This window comes from Canis lupus, chromosome 24 (genome assembly GCF_048164855.1).
Source record: "Canis lupus baileyi chromosome 24, mCanLup2.hap1, whole genome shotgun sequence".
In the NCBI taxonomy this organism is placed as follows: domain Eukaryota; kingdom Metazoa; phylum Chordata; class Mammalia; order Carnivora; family Canidae; genus Canis; species Canis lupus.
In genome coordinates this window covers 46,639,425-46,656,970 of record NC_132861.1, presented here as the reverse complement: position 1 = coordinate 46,656,970, position 17,546 = coordinate 46,639,425, and the positions used below count along the sequence as shown (strand labels likewise).

Here is a 17,546-nt window from a genome sequence, read left to right as displayed (position 1 = left end):
TAGCACCCAGAAAGAGACACCAAATGAAGAGAGATGCACAGGGCAAGGTATAGGAGTGGTAAGGAGCAGAGAATGTCCATGCCCTCTCTGGGCATGCCAACACACACACACACACACACACACACACACACACACACACACGTGTTCGCCAACCCAGAAACTCCTTGAATCTCCTTGTTAAAAGAGTTTTTATAACTCAATCTCCAAGCCCCCTCCACTCCTACGAAGTCGGAGGTAAATGCTGAAAGTTTACACTTCTAATCACTTGTTTGGTCTTTCTGGTAACCACCTCCCATCATGAGTCACCCCGTTAGCATAAATTCAGATGTAGCCAAAAGGAGTTCGTTATGAATAAAAGAAGACAATCTTATCACTCACGTTCCAAGTGAACATGAATTTTAGGGGAACACTATTCCAACTATTACTGACTCCAAGGTAAAAAGCAGTCAGCCCTAGATGCCAGCTCACTTCCACAGACCTTCGTCATCCTGTTTCTAGCCCTGTAATTCTGCAGTATCTTATCAACTGCCTCCTATTAGGCGACGGTGCTTAGCAGAATGGCTGGTCAGTTACTCAGCCCACCACTAATAGAAGCAGAAGTCACTTTCCCCTACTCACCTCCCCCTACCGCCCCCCCTTCCCAGTATCAGGTCAAAATCACTGATTACATCCTCCCAAAGCACTCTGGCTGTCACCTGCTTAACGCTCATCCCCAATCACAGTGCCACGCTAACTGTGTGATCACCTTACTAATGTCTGTCTTCTCTTCAGACTATTAGCTCCAGGGGTGTTTATGGTTGTCGTTCAGTAAGGTACACCAAGAGCCTAGTACACTTAACAATATTTGCTGAGTTAAAATGAATCTGTGAAACAAGAAAAATAATGACCAGTCCATGGTATTCCCACTCATATTCAATAAATTAACATTTTAAAAAGATTTTCATTGCTAATTATCTGCCAGATTCATTTTTATTTGCTCTTCTGGCTGCTAGAGATGAAGAATCAGCCAGCCCAAGCTAGGGAAGGAGAGGTTCAGAGAGAATGACTAAAAAGACAGAAGTAGGGCAGCCTGGGTGGTTCAGCGGTTTAGCGCCACCTTCGGCCCAGGATGTGATCCTGGGGACCCGGGATCGAGTCCCACATCAGGCTCCCTGCGTGGAGCCTGCTTCTCCCTCTGCCTGTGTCTCTGCCTCTCTCTCTGTCTCTCAGGAATAAATAAATAAAACCTTAAAAAAAAAAAAAAAAAGACAGAAGTAATCATAAAAGAAACCATTTACTAAAGGCTGATAATATGCCAGGCCCTATGCTAAATGTACGTAGATTGTTCCATTAACTTCTATGACTTAACATCATTTCTATTTTAAGGATCTGACAACTAGTATTATCCTTCCTATTTTGCAGATGTAGTGCTCGCTTCAGCAGCACATATACTATTTTGCAGATGTGGAAATTGAGGCTCAAGAATACATTTATTGTCATTACTGACAACCCAGGAACTGGTATTTTCCCTGTTTCAGATCAGGAAACCAAGTCTTAAGTGGGAGTAGAATGTGAATCAATTTGTTTAACAACAAAGTTTAGACTCTTAAATATGCACATGAGCTTTAAAAACCGTTCATACCACTACACACCTGCTAGGATGGCTATAATTGAAAGACGTAATAACTGAAAACATGGAGAAACTAGAACCCTCACACAGTGCTGGAGAAAATAAATGTAAAATGGTACAGCCACTCTGGAAAACAGTCCAGCAGTTTCTCAAAGGTCAAGCACAGAGTTGCCATGTGACCCAGCAAACCTACTGCTAAGCAGACACTCATGAGAAATGACACACCACATATGTCCACACAGAAACAGGTACGTGAATGTTCACAGCGGCCTCATCCAGAATGGCCAAAAAGTGGGATTAACCCAAATGTGCAGGTGCCAACATGGGTAACCTCTGAATGCTAATGCTAAGTGAAAGAAGCCAAACACAAAAGGCAGACATACTGCATGATTCTATGTATGTGAAATGTCCAGAATCGGCAAATCCTCAAGACAGAAAGTAGATCAGCAGTTGTTGAGGCTGGGAGAGTTAGAAGGAATGAGGAACGGATGCTAACGGTTATGGGGTTTCTCTTGGGGGTGATGAAAACATTCTAAAATTGACTGTGGTGATGGTTGCACAACTGTGCATACATAAAAACCACTGAACTACATACTTTAAAGGAGTTAACTGTACGGTATGTGAATTATATCTTTATAAAGCTATTTTTTCAGTATTTTACAACTTAAACATTTTGCCTAATTTCTACTAGCCTTCATTTCACAATGAGAAAAATGCTTTGTTTAAATTTGAAATCAGGAATATGAACATTTTTCTGCACAAAGCCAAAAATGTTGGCTTTTTAAAAACTTTGAAATAGATTAAACTCTATCTTAACTGAGATGCTTTACAGAATCACACTGCTCTTTATTCAAATTTTAAAATGCCTTATAATGTGCTAGTGAATTAATTTACCAGTGTATTAGCCTATCTTCCCTTTTCACACTAACTATGAGGTCCTATAGAGTCAGTATTGTGTGCCATGGTTAGGAAATACAAATGAAGTAATGGGCTTCCCAGGGGCAGCTGGAATTTGGGAGAATATCAGACATGCATGACATGCTAAACTTCTAAATGACCATCTCAAATCTCCACTCATCAAGTTTTCAGTAACGCTAAAGGCTTGGGGGAAAATTTTAAAAGAACCTCTTAAACTACAGATTTCTTTGGAGTTTGGGAAAGCTTCTCTCGACACATATGTCATAAGGACTTGTTTCTCAAAGTCTGGTCCATGGACCAACAGCAGCATCTCCTGAGAGCTGATTAAAATGTAGACTCTCAGACCTACACCCCGGACCTACTCAACCAGAATCTGCTGTTAAACAAGATCCCCAGGGTATGTGCCTGCACAATAAAATCTAAGAAGCACTGTCATAAGATACTTCCCTTCCTTTTTCCATTAAGACAGCTCTTACCTCGCACTGGACTGGTATTTCAAAAACTTGACATGCACACACCTCTAGTACCTGGGCCAGCGTGTCCTCAGTTCCATTCCTTGATCTTCTGCTCTATTCCAAATTGCAGAGGGGCTGATCCCTAACAGGCTGGGTTTCCCAAGCAAGAAGGGGATGGGGTTAAGACTCCAGCAGCAGCTGTGCCCCCTGAAAGGCACCAGGGCCCCCCAGACAACCGACAACCCCAGGCAGTTCAGCCTCTTGGCAGGTGGAAGCTGCTCCTGGGGTCTAAAACGCCACCTCCTCCCTGTCCTCCAGCTCAGGGGTGACAGTGGTTTCCTATCTGTTGCCTCATCTCAGGGTTGCTTCACTGGCCACTGTTTGCATCCTCAGTTCTTTTATCATCTGTGCAACCACTCCCCTACATTAAATTCCCTCTGTTTTAAATACTTCAAGTGGTTTCAGCTTTCCCATTTAGAATCAGAATGATACTCCTATCATTTCAGAGATTTCTCTTATGCACCACATACACCACAGCAATTTTCTGAATGGCTTATATGCTTTAAAAATGGGGGGGGGGAGCTACTGCACACAGAAAACCTCACACTTCCCACATTCAGACAATCTCTAACAACACGAAAGAAAAATTAGCCTTAAGCTATCTGTACAGCAGATGTGACTGTATTCAGCAACTCAAGTCCTCAGGGTGTATTTTTAACACTCTACCCATCACTCCTCCTCAACCAGAACAGCTGGTAGGTACAGCAGCTATTGTTTTCTTTGTTTTTTTTTGTTGTTGTTGTTGTTTGTTTGTTTTTGAGGTGGGGGAAGCCTCCTAAGGAACAGAATTCTGGACAAATACTGGAATCTCTGAGAGATCTAATCTTTTTTTTTTTGTTGTTTTAGGTTTTTTTTATTTATTTATTTATTCATGAGAGACAGAGAGAGACAGAGAGAGAGAGAGAGAGAGAGAGGGAGAGGCAGAGACCTAGGCAGAGGGAGAAGCAGGCTCCATGCAGGGAGCCCGATGTGGGATTTGATCCTGGGACTCCAGAATCACGCCCTGGGCCAATGGCAGGCGCTAAACCGCTGAGCCACCCAGGGATCCCGAGAGATCTAATCTTAATCACACTTGTAAATCACATGATCCACCCCACACTGGGCACATACCATGCTCCAGGACCAAACAACAGGGGGGAGCAACTCTTATCAGTATCCTTTAGGGCTACTTGGAGATCTTCCTAAAAGCACATCTTGACTGGTCACTCCCATGCTCTGAATAACCCTCAGTGGTTCCCTCTCGCCCAAGGCCAAAAACCCAACTCCACAGCTGGCCCTTTAAAATCCAACCCAATCTACCTTTCCAGCCTCTTCCTAATTCTTCTCCACCTGACCCACTCACCTTCTGACCATTCCCAGGGGTGCCTAAACCTTTCGATACAATACGTGTGGATATGCATCAACTATGTGCAAAGCCCGTCCTTCCCCAGTTAGCCTGGCAAGCTCTTTCCCTCCAGATTTGTTTTAAAGGGGATGTCCCCTCCCTGCCTGCCAGGGTAGCTGGATTCTCTGCCCCCTGAGCTTCCACAGGACTTACTATGTCTTACTGTCCCATGCACAGGCGTCCATCTCCTACAGACTAGGATCCAGACTCCTACTGTCCATCTTGGGATCCTGACCACAGTTCAGATCCAGATCCACCTCTACAACCTGTGACGCCCTGAGCAAGTCACTTAACCTCTCTACCTCGATTTCCAATCCCATGTAGATGGGGGCTGATAGACAACAGCCGACTCAATGGGTTCTCACTAGCACTAAATGAGTTAACCCGTGTAGACTGCTGCACAGTTAACCCAAGAAAAGTGCCTGGCACACTGCCTGGTAAGCAAAGAAGAACTGCTACCATTACAGTTATGACCATACCGCTATGCCTGGAACAAAGGAGGCGTTCGATACCTATCTGCTGAACAACTGGAACGCTTCTCAGTTAAACTTGTTTGTAACACGTTCAGACCAAAGATTAGCCCCAGCACAAGGATCCAAGGCTGACAGAAGGCAGAGCAAGAAATGGCTCCCACAGTGAAAGTACCAGCGGAACCTCACTGGCCCCGGAGGAAAAGCGCAGTGCAGCAGGATGAGCGCCTGTGCCAGCTGGAGCGGCCGGGGCTGCCCACAGACCAGACCCAGCGTGCCCTCAGCCACCTGTGCGGCCACCTGCCTGGGGCAGCCGTGTTCTAACAGAGACGGCTCACCTGTGGCGAAAACCATAAGCAGCCTTCAACGGGAACCGCCATGGGAAAACAAAGGGCTCAACTTTCCTCCCGCAGAAAGGAAATGCGTCTTTCTCGCAGCGAATCTTCAGCCGTCGGGAGTTCTCCGGCCGGCGAGAGTTCGGTGGCCAGCGGGGGCGCGGCCAGGATAAGCCCCCCCGCCCCGACTCCCGGCTTTCCCCAGGGACCGCGCATCCCTGCCTCTCGGGGCACGGAAACGCGCGCGAGTCCGGGAAGAGCCCCCACGCCCCGGGCCAGCTGGGTGTCCCCGGGGACCGCAGGCGGGTCTGCGGAGCACCCCGCGGGCAAGCACCCGGCCAGCCCTCGGCGGCGCGCGGAGCCCGGGGCTCGGGGGCGTCCGTCTGCGGGGCGCAGCCGGCACCCCTGCTCCCGGAGCGCCCGCCCCGCGCCTCTGGGCCTGCGTCCTCCCGGCCCTCGCCGCGCAGCCCCCCCCGCCGCGGGCGCCCCCGGCCCGGCGCCCCGCCCCGCCCGCCCGCCCGGCCCCGCGCGGCGCCCACCTGCGCCCCCGGCGCCCCCCGCCCGGGTCCCGGCCGCCGCCCCGCAGGGAGGGCGCGCTCCCCCGGGGCGCGGGGCGGGGCGGCCGGCCCGTTACCCCGCGGGGCGCGCTCCGCCCGGCCCCCGGCGCCCGCGGGACCCCGGGCCGGGCTGGGCCGGGCCTGGGCGGCTCTCGGGCCGGGCCGCGGGCCTCACGGGGCTCCCGCGGCGTGAGGGGCGCGCGCCCGGGCCGCCGCCGCGGCTCACCTTCTGCCGGATCTGGCCCGACGTGGACACCTTGCGGATGAGCTTCTGCGGGGAGCCGGGCTCCGCCTCGGGCTCGCTGTCGGACGACTCCTCGGGCGGCGGCGGCGGAGGAGGCTGCGGCGGACCCGGCGGAGGGGCGCCCGCCGCCGCCGCCATGCTGCCGGGCCAGCGCGCGCACAGCGGCCGGGGGCGGGGCCGGGGGCGGGGCCCGGAGGGGCGGGGCCTGGAGGGGCGGGGCCGGGGCGGGGCGCCGCGCCCCCTGCCGGCCGCGCGCGCAGCCGCAGACGGAGCCGCGCTCGGGCCCCTCCGCCTCCACCCCCGGGGGTGGAAGCGCGGGGAGGCGGGGAGGGGGTGGAAGGGGGGGGGGGGTCTTAGCGTCTGTTTATTTTCTTTTTTCTTTCTCTTATTTATTTTTTTGATTTTCTGTCTAGGACACAATTTGTGTGGTTTTTGTTCCATGTTCACTTTTTTTTTTTTTTTTTTTTTTTAGTCTTCCAGTTCAAGAATGTTAAGTGATGGGGCAGCCTTCAGCCCAGGGCGTGATCCTGGAGATCCAGGATCGAGTCCCGCGTCGGGCTCCCTGCGTGGAGCCTGCTTCTCCCTCTGCCTGTGTCTCTGCCTCACTCTCTCTCTGTGTCTCTCATGAATGAATAAATTAAAAATCTTAAAAAAAAAATGTTAAGTGATCTCCGGGAGGCTTGGGACCGTGTCCCGTCTGGCCCTGCATTGTGTCGCGTCTATAGCAGCGTCTGGTATTTAGTAGTTAGTTGCACCACAAGCAGCTGGGAGTGGATGGCTGCATGCGTGAATGCAAGAAAGAAAGAAGAAAGTACTGGCCTCTGGGGATGCCAGAAGAGGGACAAGTGATTCCATCTGAGAAGGGTTCCTGGAGAAAAGCTCCCTGAGTTAGAAGGAACGGGTAGCAGGAGTTACCACTCCAGGGGACGGGGTGAATTGTGTTCTAGGAGGAGGCACCCGATTGTGCAAAGGCCCAGAGGCCAGAAAGAACAAGTGGAGCAGGGAGTTGTGGCCTAAAGGGAAGAAAATAATGGGAAGAGCTGTGCCTGGGAGTGGGCAGGTCAGATAGGGCTTTGTAAACCTGATAAAGGGGTTAGTCCCGAGTGCAACAGGAAGCCCTTGAGGGATTTTAACCCTGGGCGGGGCTGAGTCACAAAGCTGGGGCCCGTGAATTAGGCTTTGAAGTAATCAGGCCAAGTGGCTGCCCTGGGTCATTGGGAGGGGCTGCAGAGATAGAGAAGTGGACTCAAGATGGGAGGGATTTGTAGGTGGAGGCAGGAGGCACAGGTAACTGGGATGAGGCCCAGGGTGCTGGCCAGGACTGTGGGATGGCAGATGGGTAGGTGGGACCATTCACCTGAGGGCACAAGAGAGTGCACTTGTTTGTTTTGCTGCCATACAGCTGAGAAGGGCACCTCCTTAGAAGGTTGCATGACTTCCCCTTGCCCTTTCGGAAGGCTGCTGCTAGAGACTTAGTGGCCCCTGGCCTGCCTGCCAGTCAGCATGTTTTGGTGCCCCCACCACGCTGGGTGATACTTTCCAAAGGCAAAACAAGTGAACCCTCCCCGAGGGGACACAGAATAGCATCTAGCACGGGGACATGGCCAGGGGAATGGACTCACTGCCAGGACACAGCGCGTCAGGGCCTAATGCAGGAACACTCTGACAGCCCCAGAGCCCCTGGGACATTGCCCAGTGCTATAGCCACTAGGCACATGGGGCTTCTTCCATTTTAATTCCAATTAATTAAAAATAAATGTTCAGTTCCTCACACCAGCCACATTCCAGGTGCACAATAGCCATGTGTGGCTTAGCAATTACTACAGGAGACAGGACAGATACAGCACATTTCCATCATCACAGTAAGTTCTGCAATGCACGAAGGTAGTGACGGCTCTCAAGCCGACCACCTGGCACGCACGCCGAACACTTGACCAGTGATTCTAATCCTCACACCAGCCCCACAGAGCAAGCTCACTGGGCTCACTCTGGAGATAAAGACTGCAGGGGATCCCTGTGTAGCGCAGCGGTTTGGTGCCTGCCTTTGGCCCAGGGCGCGATCCTGGAGACCCAGGATCGAATCCCACATCGGGCTCCCGGTGCATGGAGCCTGCTTCTCCCTCTGCCTATGTCTCTACCTCTCTCTCTCTCTGTGACTATCATAAATAAATTAAAAAAAAAAAAAAAAAAAAAAAGACTGCAGCCTGGTTCTGATACGTCTCCCAAGGAGGGGAAAAGAGACAGAGTTTGGACCGGGACCATGTGACTCCACCGTTCTTGATGCTTCTAGGCTAACTCTCCCAGGAAGCTGGCCCTGGAGTAGCTTGTAGGAAGCAAGAGCAGAGGAGGGCCTGTTATGGGCTGAACTGTGCCCCGACCCGTACATGCGCCCCCCCCACCCCAACATTCACACATTGAAGTCCTAACAAACCCTCAGATGTTATTCCTAACATCTTAATGTGACTGTGTTGAAGGTGGGGCCTTTAGAGAAGTAATCAAGTTAAAAGGAGGCCATGAGGATGGGCCTTCATCCGGTATGATTGGTGTCCTGATAAGAGGTAGGAAATTGGTCACACACGGGCTCAGAGGGAAAACCACGTGAAGATATATACAGAGATGCCATCTCCAAGCCAAGGAGAGAGACCTCAGCATAAAAGGACTGCCAACCTTGATTTCAGACTTCAGGCCTCCAGATCTGTGAGCAACATTTCTGTTGAAACCCAACCCCCACCCCACGCCCCAGTCTGTGGTCTTTTGCTATGACAGCCAGAGCTCACTAATGTGGTGTCCTGCATCCCTGCGGAGGTTGGTCATATTGCATCAATTAATTACAAATGGTGTGATATGTAAGTGCGAAATGTAGGGGAACTAAGTTAATTCTGTCAAGGATGTTGGGAGGCTCTACAGAGGAGGGGTGACTCTAAACCTGGAGATTTGAGTAGAAAGGTAAGAGGATGGAGGAGTTTTCCAGGAAAACACAACAAGGCAAGAGGCTCCGGGGCAAGTTTGTTGTTGAGCCAAGGACGAGGGGAGAAGGCCTGAGCACCTCCTGTGCTGCACTCAGGAGCAAGGGCTGCACCCCTCTGGCACAGGGGCCACTGAAGGGTGTTTGTTTGTTTAAGATTTCATTTATTCATGAGAGACACAAAGAGAGAGGCAGAGACATTGGCAGAGGGAGAAGCAGGCTCCCTGCGGGGAACCCAATACAGGACTGGATCCCAGGACCCTGGGATCACACTCTGAGCCGAAGGCAGACACTCAAACACTGAACCACCCAGGCGTTGAAGGGTGTTTAAAGCAGAGGAACCCATGTATCTGGGCAGAGAATGATCAGAGGGGAAAAAAAAGACTAGAAATAGGGCATTACAAAGTAATTCACCAATCCAGTCAATGCTTGATTTGGGGCAGAACCAAGGCAGTGGTCACGGCAGTTAGAGAGAGGAGGTGACCGGTGGGAGACTCAGCAGAGGTGGGAAGAAAAGGGACCAGCTGCTCCTGTTGGGAGATTAAGGAACAGGATAAATCTGGATGCCTCTGGGGAATATGGGTTTCAAGAAGGATGCCGCCCCAGTGACCACAAGTAGACCTAATGGAGATGGAGATGAACTTGGTTTTGAACAAACTGAGTTTAAGGTGCTTGAGGGAGCTGTCGACTACACCCAACCGAAGCTCAGGGGACGTCCGGGCTCTAGAATCCCTCATTTTAGAGGCAAAAAGCCACAGACATGAACGTGAGTTGAAAGGCAGCAGCTGCGGCTGGAAAGGAGCATATAGCAATTATGAAAAAGAACTATAAATTGTCCCAGCCAAGAGGAGCCCAAGGAGACGTGATGACTAAATGTCATGGGGATCCTGGAACATAAAAAGGACATTAGGTAAAAACTAAGGAACTCTGAATAAAGAATGGGCTTCAGGGGCACCTGGATAGCTCAGCAGGTTAAGCGTCTTCCTTCGGCTTACGTCATGATCCCGGGGTCCTGGGATAGAGCCCCACATTGGGCTCCCTGCTCAGTGGGGAGCCTGCTTCTCCCTCTCCTGCTCCCTCTCCCCCTGCTATCTCTCTCTCAAATAAATCAAATATTTTTTAAAAATAAAGAATGGGGGACACCTGGGTGGCTCAGCGGTTGAGCATCTGCCTTTGGCTCGGGGCCTGATCCCGGATTCCCAGGATTGAGTCCCACATCGGGCTCGTTGCATGAAGCCTGCTTCTCTTCCCTCTGCCTGTGTCGCTGCCTCTCTTTCGGTGTCTTTCATGAATAAATAAATAAAATCTTTAAAAAAGTAAAGAATGGGCTTTAGTTTAATAATAACATGCCAGTATAGATTCATTATATGCGGTGCATGTGCCATCCTAGTTAGTGTACGAGGTTCCTAACAAGAGAAGCCGGGTGTGGGGGAGTTCACTGTCCTAACGGTGCAGCTTTCCTGTAGATCTCAAAGTACTTGAAAATAAAAAGTGCGTTTTTGAAAAGAGCATTAGGCTCATTAAGACTCGTTATGTTCCTCAATCAGAGCAACACAACTCTAGCACATTTTCTCTGATGAGCGCAGAAGCCTTTGTGTGGTGGTGTGCCCGCCGAGCGCTGTTCCCTTGGCGATCTCCCCCGAAGCCGCTTGCCTGTGAGAGCACATTCCCTCTTTACAGAATGAGTCACGCTGTGAATCATCTCTAACAATGTGCGCCTCCCCGAATTCACCCCACCTTCAGGGCACATCAAGGTGGCAGTAATAACACACTTCACATCCAACCTAATCCTTCTCCATTTGTCAATGTAAAAGTGCACGCACCTCCTGTCAAAAAACAAAACAAAACAAAAAGCCACTTCATATTAGAATGCACGCTGCACTTCAAAAAACATGGGAATGATCTTATTTTACCCTGAACCAGGGTTATGATTGACATTTGGAGCAGGACGTTTCTTCACCGCGTTTGACATATGATTTCCCTGGCTCCCATGCATCGTGACAACCCAAAACCACCCCCACACATCTCCAACCAAGCCAAGGGTGGGGGGGACCCATGTGCCGCATCCCCCCAGGGATTAGTGAGGTTAACCCACGGAGACAGTGGTCTTACACTGGGACCTGGGTCGGGAGCAATGGGAAGTGTTACAGGGAGAGGAAAACAGACTCTCTGAAAGGAAGTTAACTAGCAACGCACGTGATAAAACTGTAGTTCACTAAATACACACAAGAGTGCAACTGGAAAAATGAGAAGCAGATGGGTGGACTGTACCAGTGTCAACGTCCCGGTTGTGATAGCATGCCACGGTTTTGCAAGATGTTGTTAGCCTTGGGGAAAATACAGGATCTCTTTGTATTGTCTCTTACAACTGTATGTGAATCTACAATTATCTCCTTAATGTTTCGATTTTAAAAAAAGAACTTAAGGGCAGACATTGCTGAATCAGGAGAGCTAACCCTCCCTCTCTGAGCCTCCCAAAGTCTCAGCATCAGACAGCGAGCAGAGGGGCTGAGTAACAGACTCAGGGAAACCAGAGTCCCAAGTCTTGATTCTGACTCTCACCAGCTGTGTGACCTTGGGTAAGGTGCATCACGTCTCTGAACCGTGCTTTCCTCATCTAACAAGTGGGAATGATGGGGCCCACTTAACAAGCATGGCTGGAATGAGGAGATGCAAGGTGTTTTAGCACAAGGCAGGTGCTCGATAAGTAGCAGGGATTCCAGCTCTCCAGCCCTTTGCTGGCTTGCAGAGCTCTGTCCCACGTTCCCAGCCACCACTCTCTCCGCGTAGCTCTCTCAATTCTGTTGTGCCCTGTTTCTTCCGATGCACCTACCTGGGAAACCCTGGGCCACACCTCCGTTGCGCTCTGTTTCTTCCGATGCACCTACCTGGGAAACCCTGGGCCACACATCAAACCTGCACGTGAACGTCCTGCCTCCTGACAACATGCCAGCGGACACTGGAGCGAGCGCAGGCCCAGCTCAGGCAAGGCTCTGCATCCATCCCATTCGGAGCAGCTGGCTGCTGGCTTCCTGCTCCACCCCCACACCCTCCCCAGGGTGGCCAGCTGCAGGCTATATTCTAGCCAGCACCTGGAAGTCTGTGAGTTGGACCATTTGGTACCAAAATAACCTAGAGGGCGAGGGCCTTTCGGGTCTCTGGTGTGCTGGATTGGCCTTCCAGCTCTAACCCACACAGTGCCAAAGGTCAGGCCCGCTAATATCCACACTGACTTAGGATGTCCTGGGGTCAAGCAATGCAGGAACTGTCGGGCTGGTCCTCTCACCAGGCACTGCTGGGCGGACTCCCGGGTGCCCAGCTTGCTTAGGATCTCCGGCGGGAGCCAACCACAGCTGGCCTGTGAGCTTGGGCGGAAACAGAGGAAGGGCTCAGATCCCCAGAGCGGCAGGCCGCCCCTGATCCTTCCTGAGTATCCTGAGAGGGGGCGTGGGCTGGAGGGTGCTGTTCCTTGGAATCGGAGAAAACACGAAGGAGAAATTGTGTCTGACCCTGCAAACCCACAGGCCAAAGGCCCAGTCTTCTGCCTTTTGTATTATTATTATGATGATTTTATGATTAATCCATCTCTAGAAATGAATCCTCATCCCTGTCAATATCAGGATACCTAAAACTCAACACCTGAGTCCACACCTTGCTTTGTGTATGTGGGATCCTGTCCAAGGTTCCCAAGTGGAGCCTCCAGACTGGATCCCAGTCCTCAGGACACAAGCCAGCCTGTCCTGCTGAACAACCCCAGATGTGGGAGCCTTTGTGTGCATGGAGCCCATGCTAAGGTCCTGCCCTCTGCCACGGCTCCTGGTCCTGGGGACCTGACCCCACCCATGTGTCCCTTCCCATTCACCCTCCTACCTTCTGTGAGGGCTCTGACCTGTGCAGAACTCTGCAAACCCCTTTGATCCTACTCCCCTGAAGCATAGACCAGAGCCTGCACTTCCCCCAGCCCCTCCCTGGCCCTTGGCAGCAGCCCCTCAGAGTGGTGTGTGCCCCGAGCCAGGAAGGGGACTCAAGGACAGAGCCCTGGCACCTCCTCCACCATCCCATCTCCACATAACTCCACCTCCCTCCCAGACACAGAGCAGCCTTTCCCCTCCCCCAGCCTCCATGAAGACACTCTAACAAGCCCCCTCCTCCAGGACAAAGGGTCCCTAGGGCTGGTGCTGCCATCACTGGCCACAGGGCCTTGATCTACCTGACCAAAGCTGGGTGGGCCAGATTCTCCTGCCCAGGACCTGCACACTGAAACCTGAGCCCCAGAGACTGAGGGCGCCATTCTGTGACAAATCTGCCTGGAGGGCAGGACCCTGAGGCCCTGGGCAGCCCGGGGAGCTTCTGATTCCTGCGCACCTGGCGTGGGTACTCAGATTCTTCCTTTAGTCCCGTTCCCCGAACCCCTCCAAGGCCCTCCCAGTGCATTTCCTGTTTCCCCTTAAACTAGCCAAATCTGACTCTGTTGCTTGCTCTCAAGAGAGACTTAACCAACCAACAGGGACTCAAACAGGGACTTGGACCGAACGTCAAATTAGTGATGAAGAGTGTTTTGGCCACACTTGTCCTTTGCCTTGTTTATCTCAGGAGGCTCTTGTGGGGGGAGGCATGGAGCTTGGCCAGGTCACTTGAAACACTGCTCCCCCCTGCCCCCATATGTTTCCAGGGAAGCAGTTTATCCCCAGGACTCCTGGAGAAAGTACCAGGCTCCACTGGGTGAGCACACCAAACCTGGGACGTGTTCTCGCCTCAATGAGCCAGCGCTTCCTTTCTAGATCCTTCCCTCCCCCACCTGAGACACAAAGACCCGGAGGGCTGCAGCTCCCAGGAGTCAGTGACATCACTCAGCCGCAGCAACAAGCCAGCCGGAATCAGATCACAGCTGAACAGACAAACTTTATTTCTATGAAGAAGACTCACACTTTGGTATTTAGCCTAACTAAAGGGCTAACTGTAGCGTTTGGCTTATCCTGCGTGAACTACTGTTTCCCAGCGTCCAGGTCGACCGACCTCTTCACTCATCCATGGCCTCCCGGTCTTTCTTCCCCTCCTCAGCAAAGTCTTTCAGATTTTGGCGAGCAAACTCCTCGAAAACCAAATTTTCATCCTGAAAACTAAAAGAGAACAAGGAACATTTTGGTCATGGCACGCTCTTTGAAGCTTGCAGTGAAATCTCAAGCAAAGCAAGATCCTTGGTCTTCCTTTTGCAACAGAGGGACTGATCAGGATTCTCCTACATGATGGAGCATGGACCAAGCCGCTCTCCTCACAGCTTTCCATGTAAAGTCTCTTTAACAAACACAAGGGAGAGAAAATGAAGGAACCCACAGAGCAGACATGCATACCGGCATAACCGAGGGTGCAGGTGTGTGTACGCGGGCATGTGTGTGCACGTGCAAGCCGAAGTACTGGGAGCACAAGGAAAACGAGAGCCTGAGGCGGTGTTCAGAGCATGCGGTGTGTACAAAAAGGCCCCAAAGGGGGTTTGTGTGTGCGGAGGAAGTCACAGGACACAGGGAAGCTCGGGGCAGGGGCTCACCTTTCCTTTGCCGTAGCTGTAAGCGTGAAATAAAGAGAAAGAATTATCAGCATAAATTCTTTTTTTTTTCTTTTTAGAGAGTGAAAGAGAATCGTGAGCAGGGGGAGGGGCAGAGGGAAAGGAAGAGAGAGAGAGAGAATCTTTTTTTTTTTTTTTTTGAGAGAGAGAATCTCAAGCTGCCTTCCTGCTGAGCACAGAGCCCAAAGTGGGGCTCCAACTCAGGACCCTGAGATCATGACCTGAGCCGAAATCAGGAGTCAGAGGCTGAACTGACTGAGCCACCCAGGCGCCCCTATCAGCATAAATTCTGCATAATAGCTGCACCTTGAAAATTTCTCCCTTATTTTGGTGACTATATAGTTGGAGGGAAAAGAAGCCTAGATACATGCATTTCACAACAACCACGTGTCACCCCTGCCCTTTGCCTTTGCCAGCTGCCAGAGCCTCTCTCCCTGCACATCTGAACCATGGCCTCTGTGTCAGAGTGTCTTGCCTTCACCTCCTTAACCAGGAGAAGCCCCACCCTCACCTCTGGGATGCTTTCTTTTTTCAAAGCTTTTCTCCCTTCGTGTCCTTTGGACTCCGTGGAGAGAGCACAGTCCTGGTGCTGTTACAACCCACCCTCCGGACCCATCTGACACCAGCACGTCGGCTTGTCCGGCTCACAAAGGGTGAGTTCTGGGACCGGATGTCTAAACAGCCCCACCCGTGGTTGGGGGTGTGCGCTGGAGCTTGGGAACCACTCCTGGGCCCCTCAGGGTCTGGTTTCTCTGCGAACACATTGATCACTTTGTGGTTGGATTATATTTTCAGATGTGTTTTGCAGTCCCTGATTAACTGCTATTCATTTGAACGGTTCTTTGCTGTTCGTGTGTTCGTTTAGTTTTCTGTCCGCCTGGTAAAGTACGGTAACCCTCAGTGGAGAGCCCGCAAGAGCTAGGTGATCAACGCCAGAGGACTTTTCGGGAGCACCACAGTGGAGCCACTGCTCTTGTCTCTCAGGCGCTGGGAGGGAAGTGTCTATGTGGGCTGCTAACCACAGGAGACGGAGGGAGGCCCCTGGGCAGGAACCGTCCTGGGCCCCCATGTGCTAGCATAATTATGCTAACTGGGACCATCAGCCTGAAAGAGAATCACATCAACACCTGCCTTCCATTGTGGACGCTTTTGCAGGGATAATGAAAACTTGGTAGCATTTCCTTCGTCCCTAGTAGGTATAAATTGCTCGGTCCCTGGTCCTGGCAGAGCTTCTGAGCCACAACTTAATGCTTGTTCTGCTTTGTCTACCTGTGTAGACTCAGAACCAGCAACGAGGCATGTAAGACGTGAGCACTCCTGTGGATGGAAGTCCTGCAACTCGAAGCTCTAGAAGTCAGAATTTTGAGGCCACGGGGTAATCTGTCCTTTCTCCCTGAAATCTCACAGTACAAAAGATTATTGTTTAGTCTTGACATGGTGGTATGTTCAATGTAAGGGCCATAATGACTGGAACATGAAAATGTCATCATACCCAGAAAAGGAAGAGCCCCACTTCCCCCTCCAAGTGAAGTCGAAAAGTCTGTTCACAGCTCCAGAAAACAATCTGGCATAAACGATGGCATCCCCTCAGGTCATAGTTTTAAAATATTCTTTTAAAATGTCCTTGAAAGGGACCAGAATGCCTTTCAATCTCACATAGTTAAAAAAAAAAAAAAGTATCTGAATGGTACCAGCAGATATGAATTTAAAAAAATGTGGCCAGACTACTTTTTCCCCAAAGTACATGGACTATTTGAATCCAAAATATTTGGAAAAATACTTTGAGACAAACTATTTTCGAGACAAATCCAAAACGAATAGGGGGGATCATTCTAGTGTTTAAAGATTATTTCATAATCAAGATACAAAAAGCTATAAAGTATAAGAAAAATAAATCTTGCTTATTTATACCACCTTAAAAAAATAATAACAATCTCTATGCCCAATGTGGGGCTGAAATTCAGTCTTGAGATCAAGACACATGCTCTTCCAACTGAACCAGCCAGGTGCCCCATTTTAGCACTTTTACTAGAAATATTCTTTGTTACTATAACTATGGAGGGTTCTCATTCACACAAGTCCAATTTCCTTTCCTGTCAACAAAGCCACTTTAACGTGAACACAGTGAATTTCCCCCCAGAATTTCTGGGATTGCACTACATTACTTTGCTGCTCCATTTACTTTCTTTAAAAGAGCCATATGGCTGGGTGCCTGGGTGGCTCAGTCAGTGGAGTATATGACTCTTCATTTCAGCTCTGGTCCTGGTCTCGAGGTCATGAGATTAAGCCTCACATGGGGCTCCTCGCTCAGCACAGAGTCTGCTTGTCCACCTCCCTCTGCTCTTCCCTCTGCTCTCACTCTCTCTCCCAAATAAATAAATAAGAATCTTTAAAAACACATATTTAAGGGGTGCTTGGGTGGCTCAGTCAGTTAAGCATCTGCCTTCAGCTCAGGTCATGATCCCAGGGTCCTGGAATCAAGCCCTGCATTGGGTTCCCTGCTCAGCGAGGGGTCTGCTTCTCCCTCTCCCTCTGCTCATGCTTTCACATTCTGTCTCAATAAATAAAATCTTAAAAAAATACATATTTAAAAAAGCCATATCGAGATCTAATTCATATACCACACTACTTACTACTGACATACACAGTCCAGTGGTTTACTCTTTATTTACAGTCAAACAACCTTCCCTTCATTTACTTCGGACATCCATACAAGAGCCAATGGATTTGCAATTCAAAGGAGCCAAGGAACCTGACCTGACACTTCTTTTTTTTTTTTTAATTTTTTAAAAGATTTTATTTATTAATGAGACAGAGAGAGAGAGAGGCAGAGACACAGGCAGAGGGAGAAGCAGGGAGCCCGACATGGGACTCGATTTCAGGTCTCCAGGATCCTGACCACAGGATCCTGACCTGGGCTGAAGGCGGCGCTAAACCACTGAGCCACCTGGGCTGCCCACGACCTGACACTTCTTTCTAGTATTTT

The 17,546-nt window shown here is 50.6% G+C and overlaps 2 protein-coding genes across 8 annotated transcripts in view; both read right to left on the bottom strand.

The window, feature by feature from the left end:
* The window catches only part of DGKD (diacylglycerol kinase delta), a 110,356-nt gene extending 104,178 nt beyond the window's left edge, over nt 1-6,178 (bottom strand). For 2 of the 3 annotated variants that reach the window (XM_072796736.1, XM_072796737.1), the window contains exon 1: nt 6,015-6,178. In XM_072796736.1, coding sequence (XP_072652837.1) covers nt 6,015-6,170 — 156 coding nt within the window. In that variant the 5' untranslated portion in view covers nt 6,171-6,178. Of the gene's footprint in view, nt 1-5,234; nt 5,348-6,014 lie in introns of those variants that run through there. The other variant, XM_072796738.1, reaches the window with a different exon arrangement.
* A 7,701-nt stretch (nt 6,179-13,879) lies between these two features.
* The window catches only part of SAG (S-antigen visual arrestin), a 42,702-nt gene continuing 39,035 nt past the window's right edge, over nt 13,880-17,546 (bottom strand). For 3 of the 5 annotated variants that reach the window (XM_072796732.1, XM_072796730.1, XM_072796731.1), the window contains 2 exons: nt 14,543-14,558; nt 13,880-14,117 (listed from right to left, as the gene is read on the bottom strand). In XM_072796732.1, the coding sequence (XP_072652833.1) occupies nt 14,018-14,117; nt 14,543-14,558 (116 nt within the window). In that variant the 3' untranslated portion in view covers nt 13,880-14,017. The remainder of the gene's footprint in view (nt 14,118-14,542; nt 14,559-17,546) is intronic. The other 2 variants (XM_072796734.1, XM_072796735.1) reach the window with 1 other exon arrangement.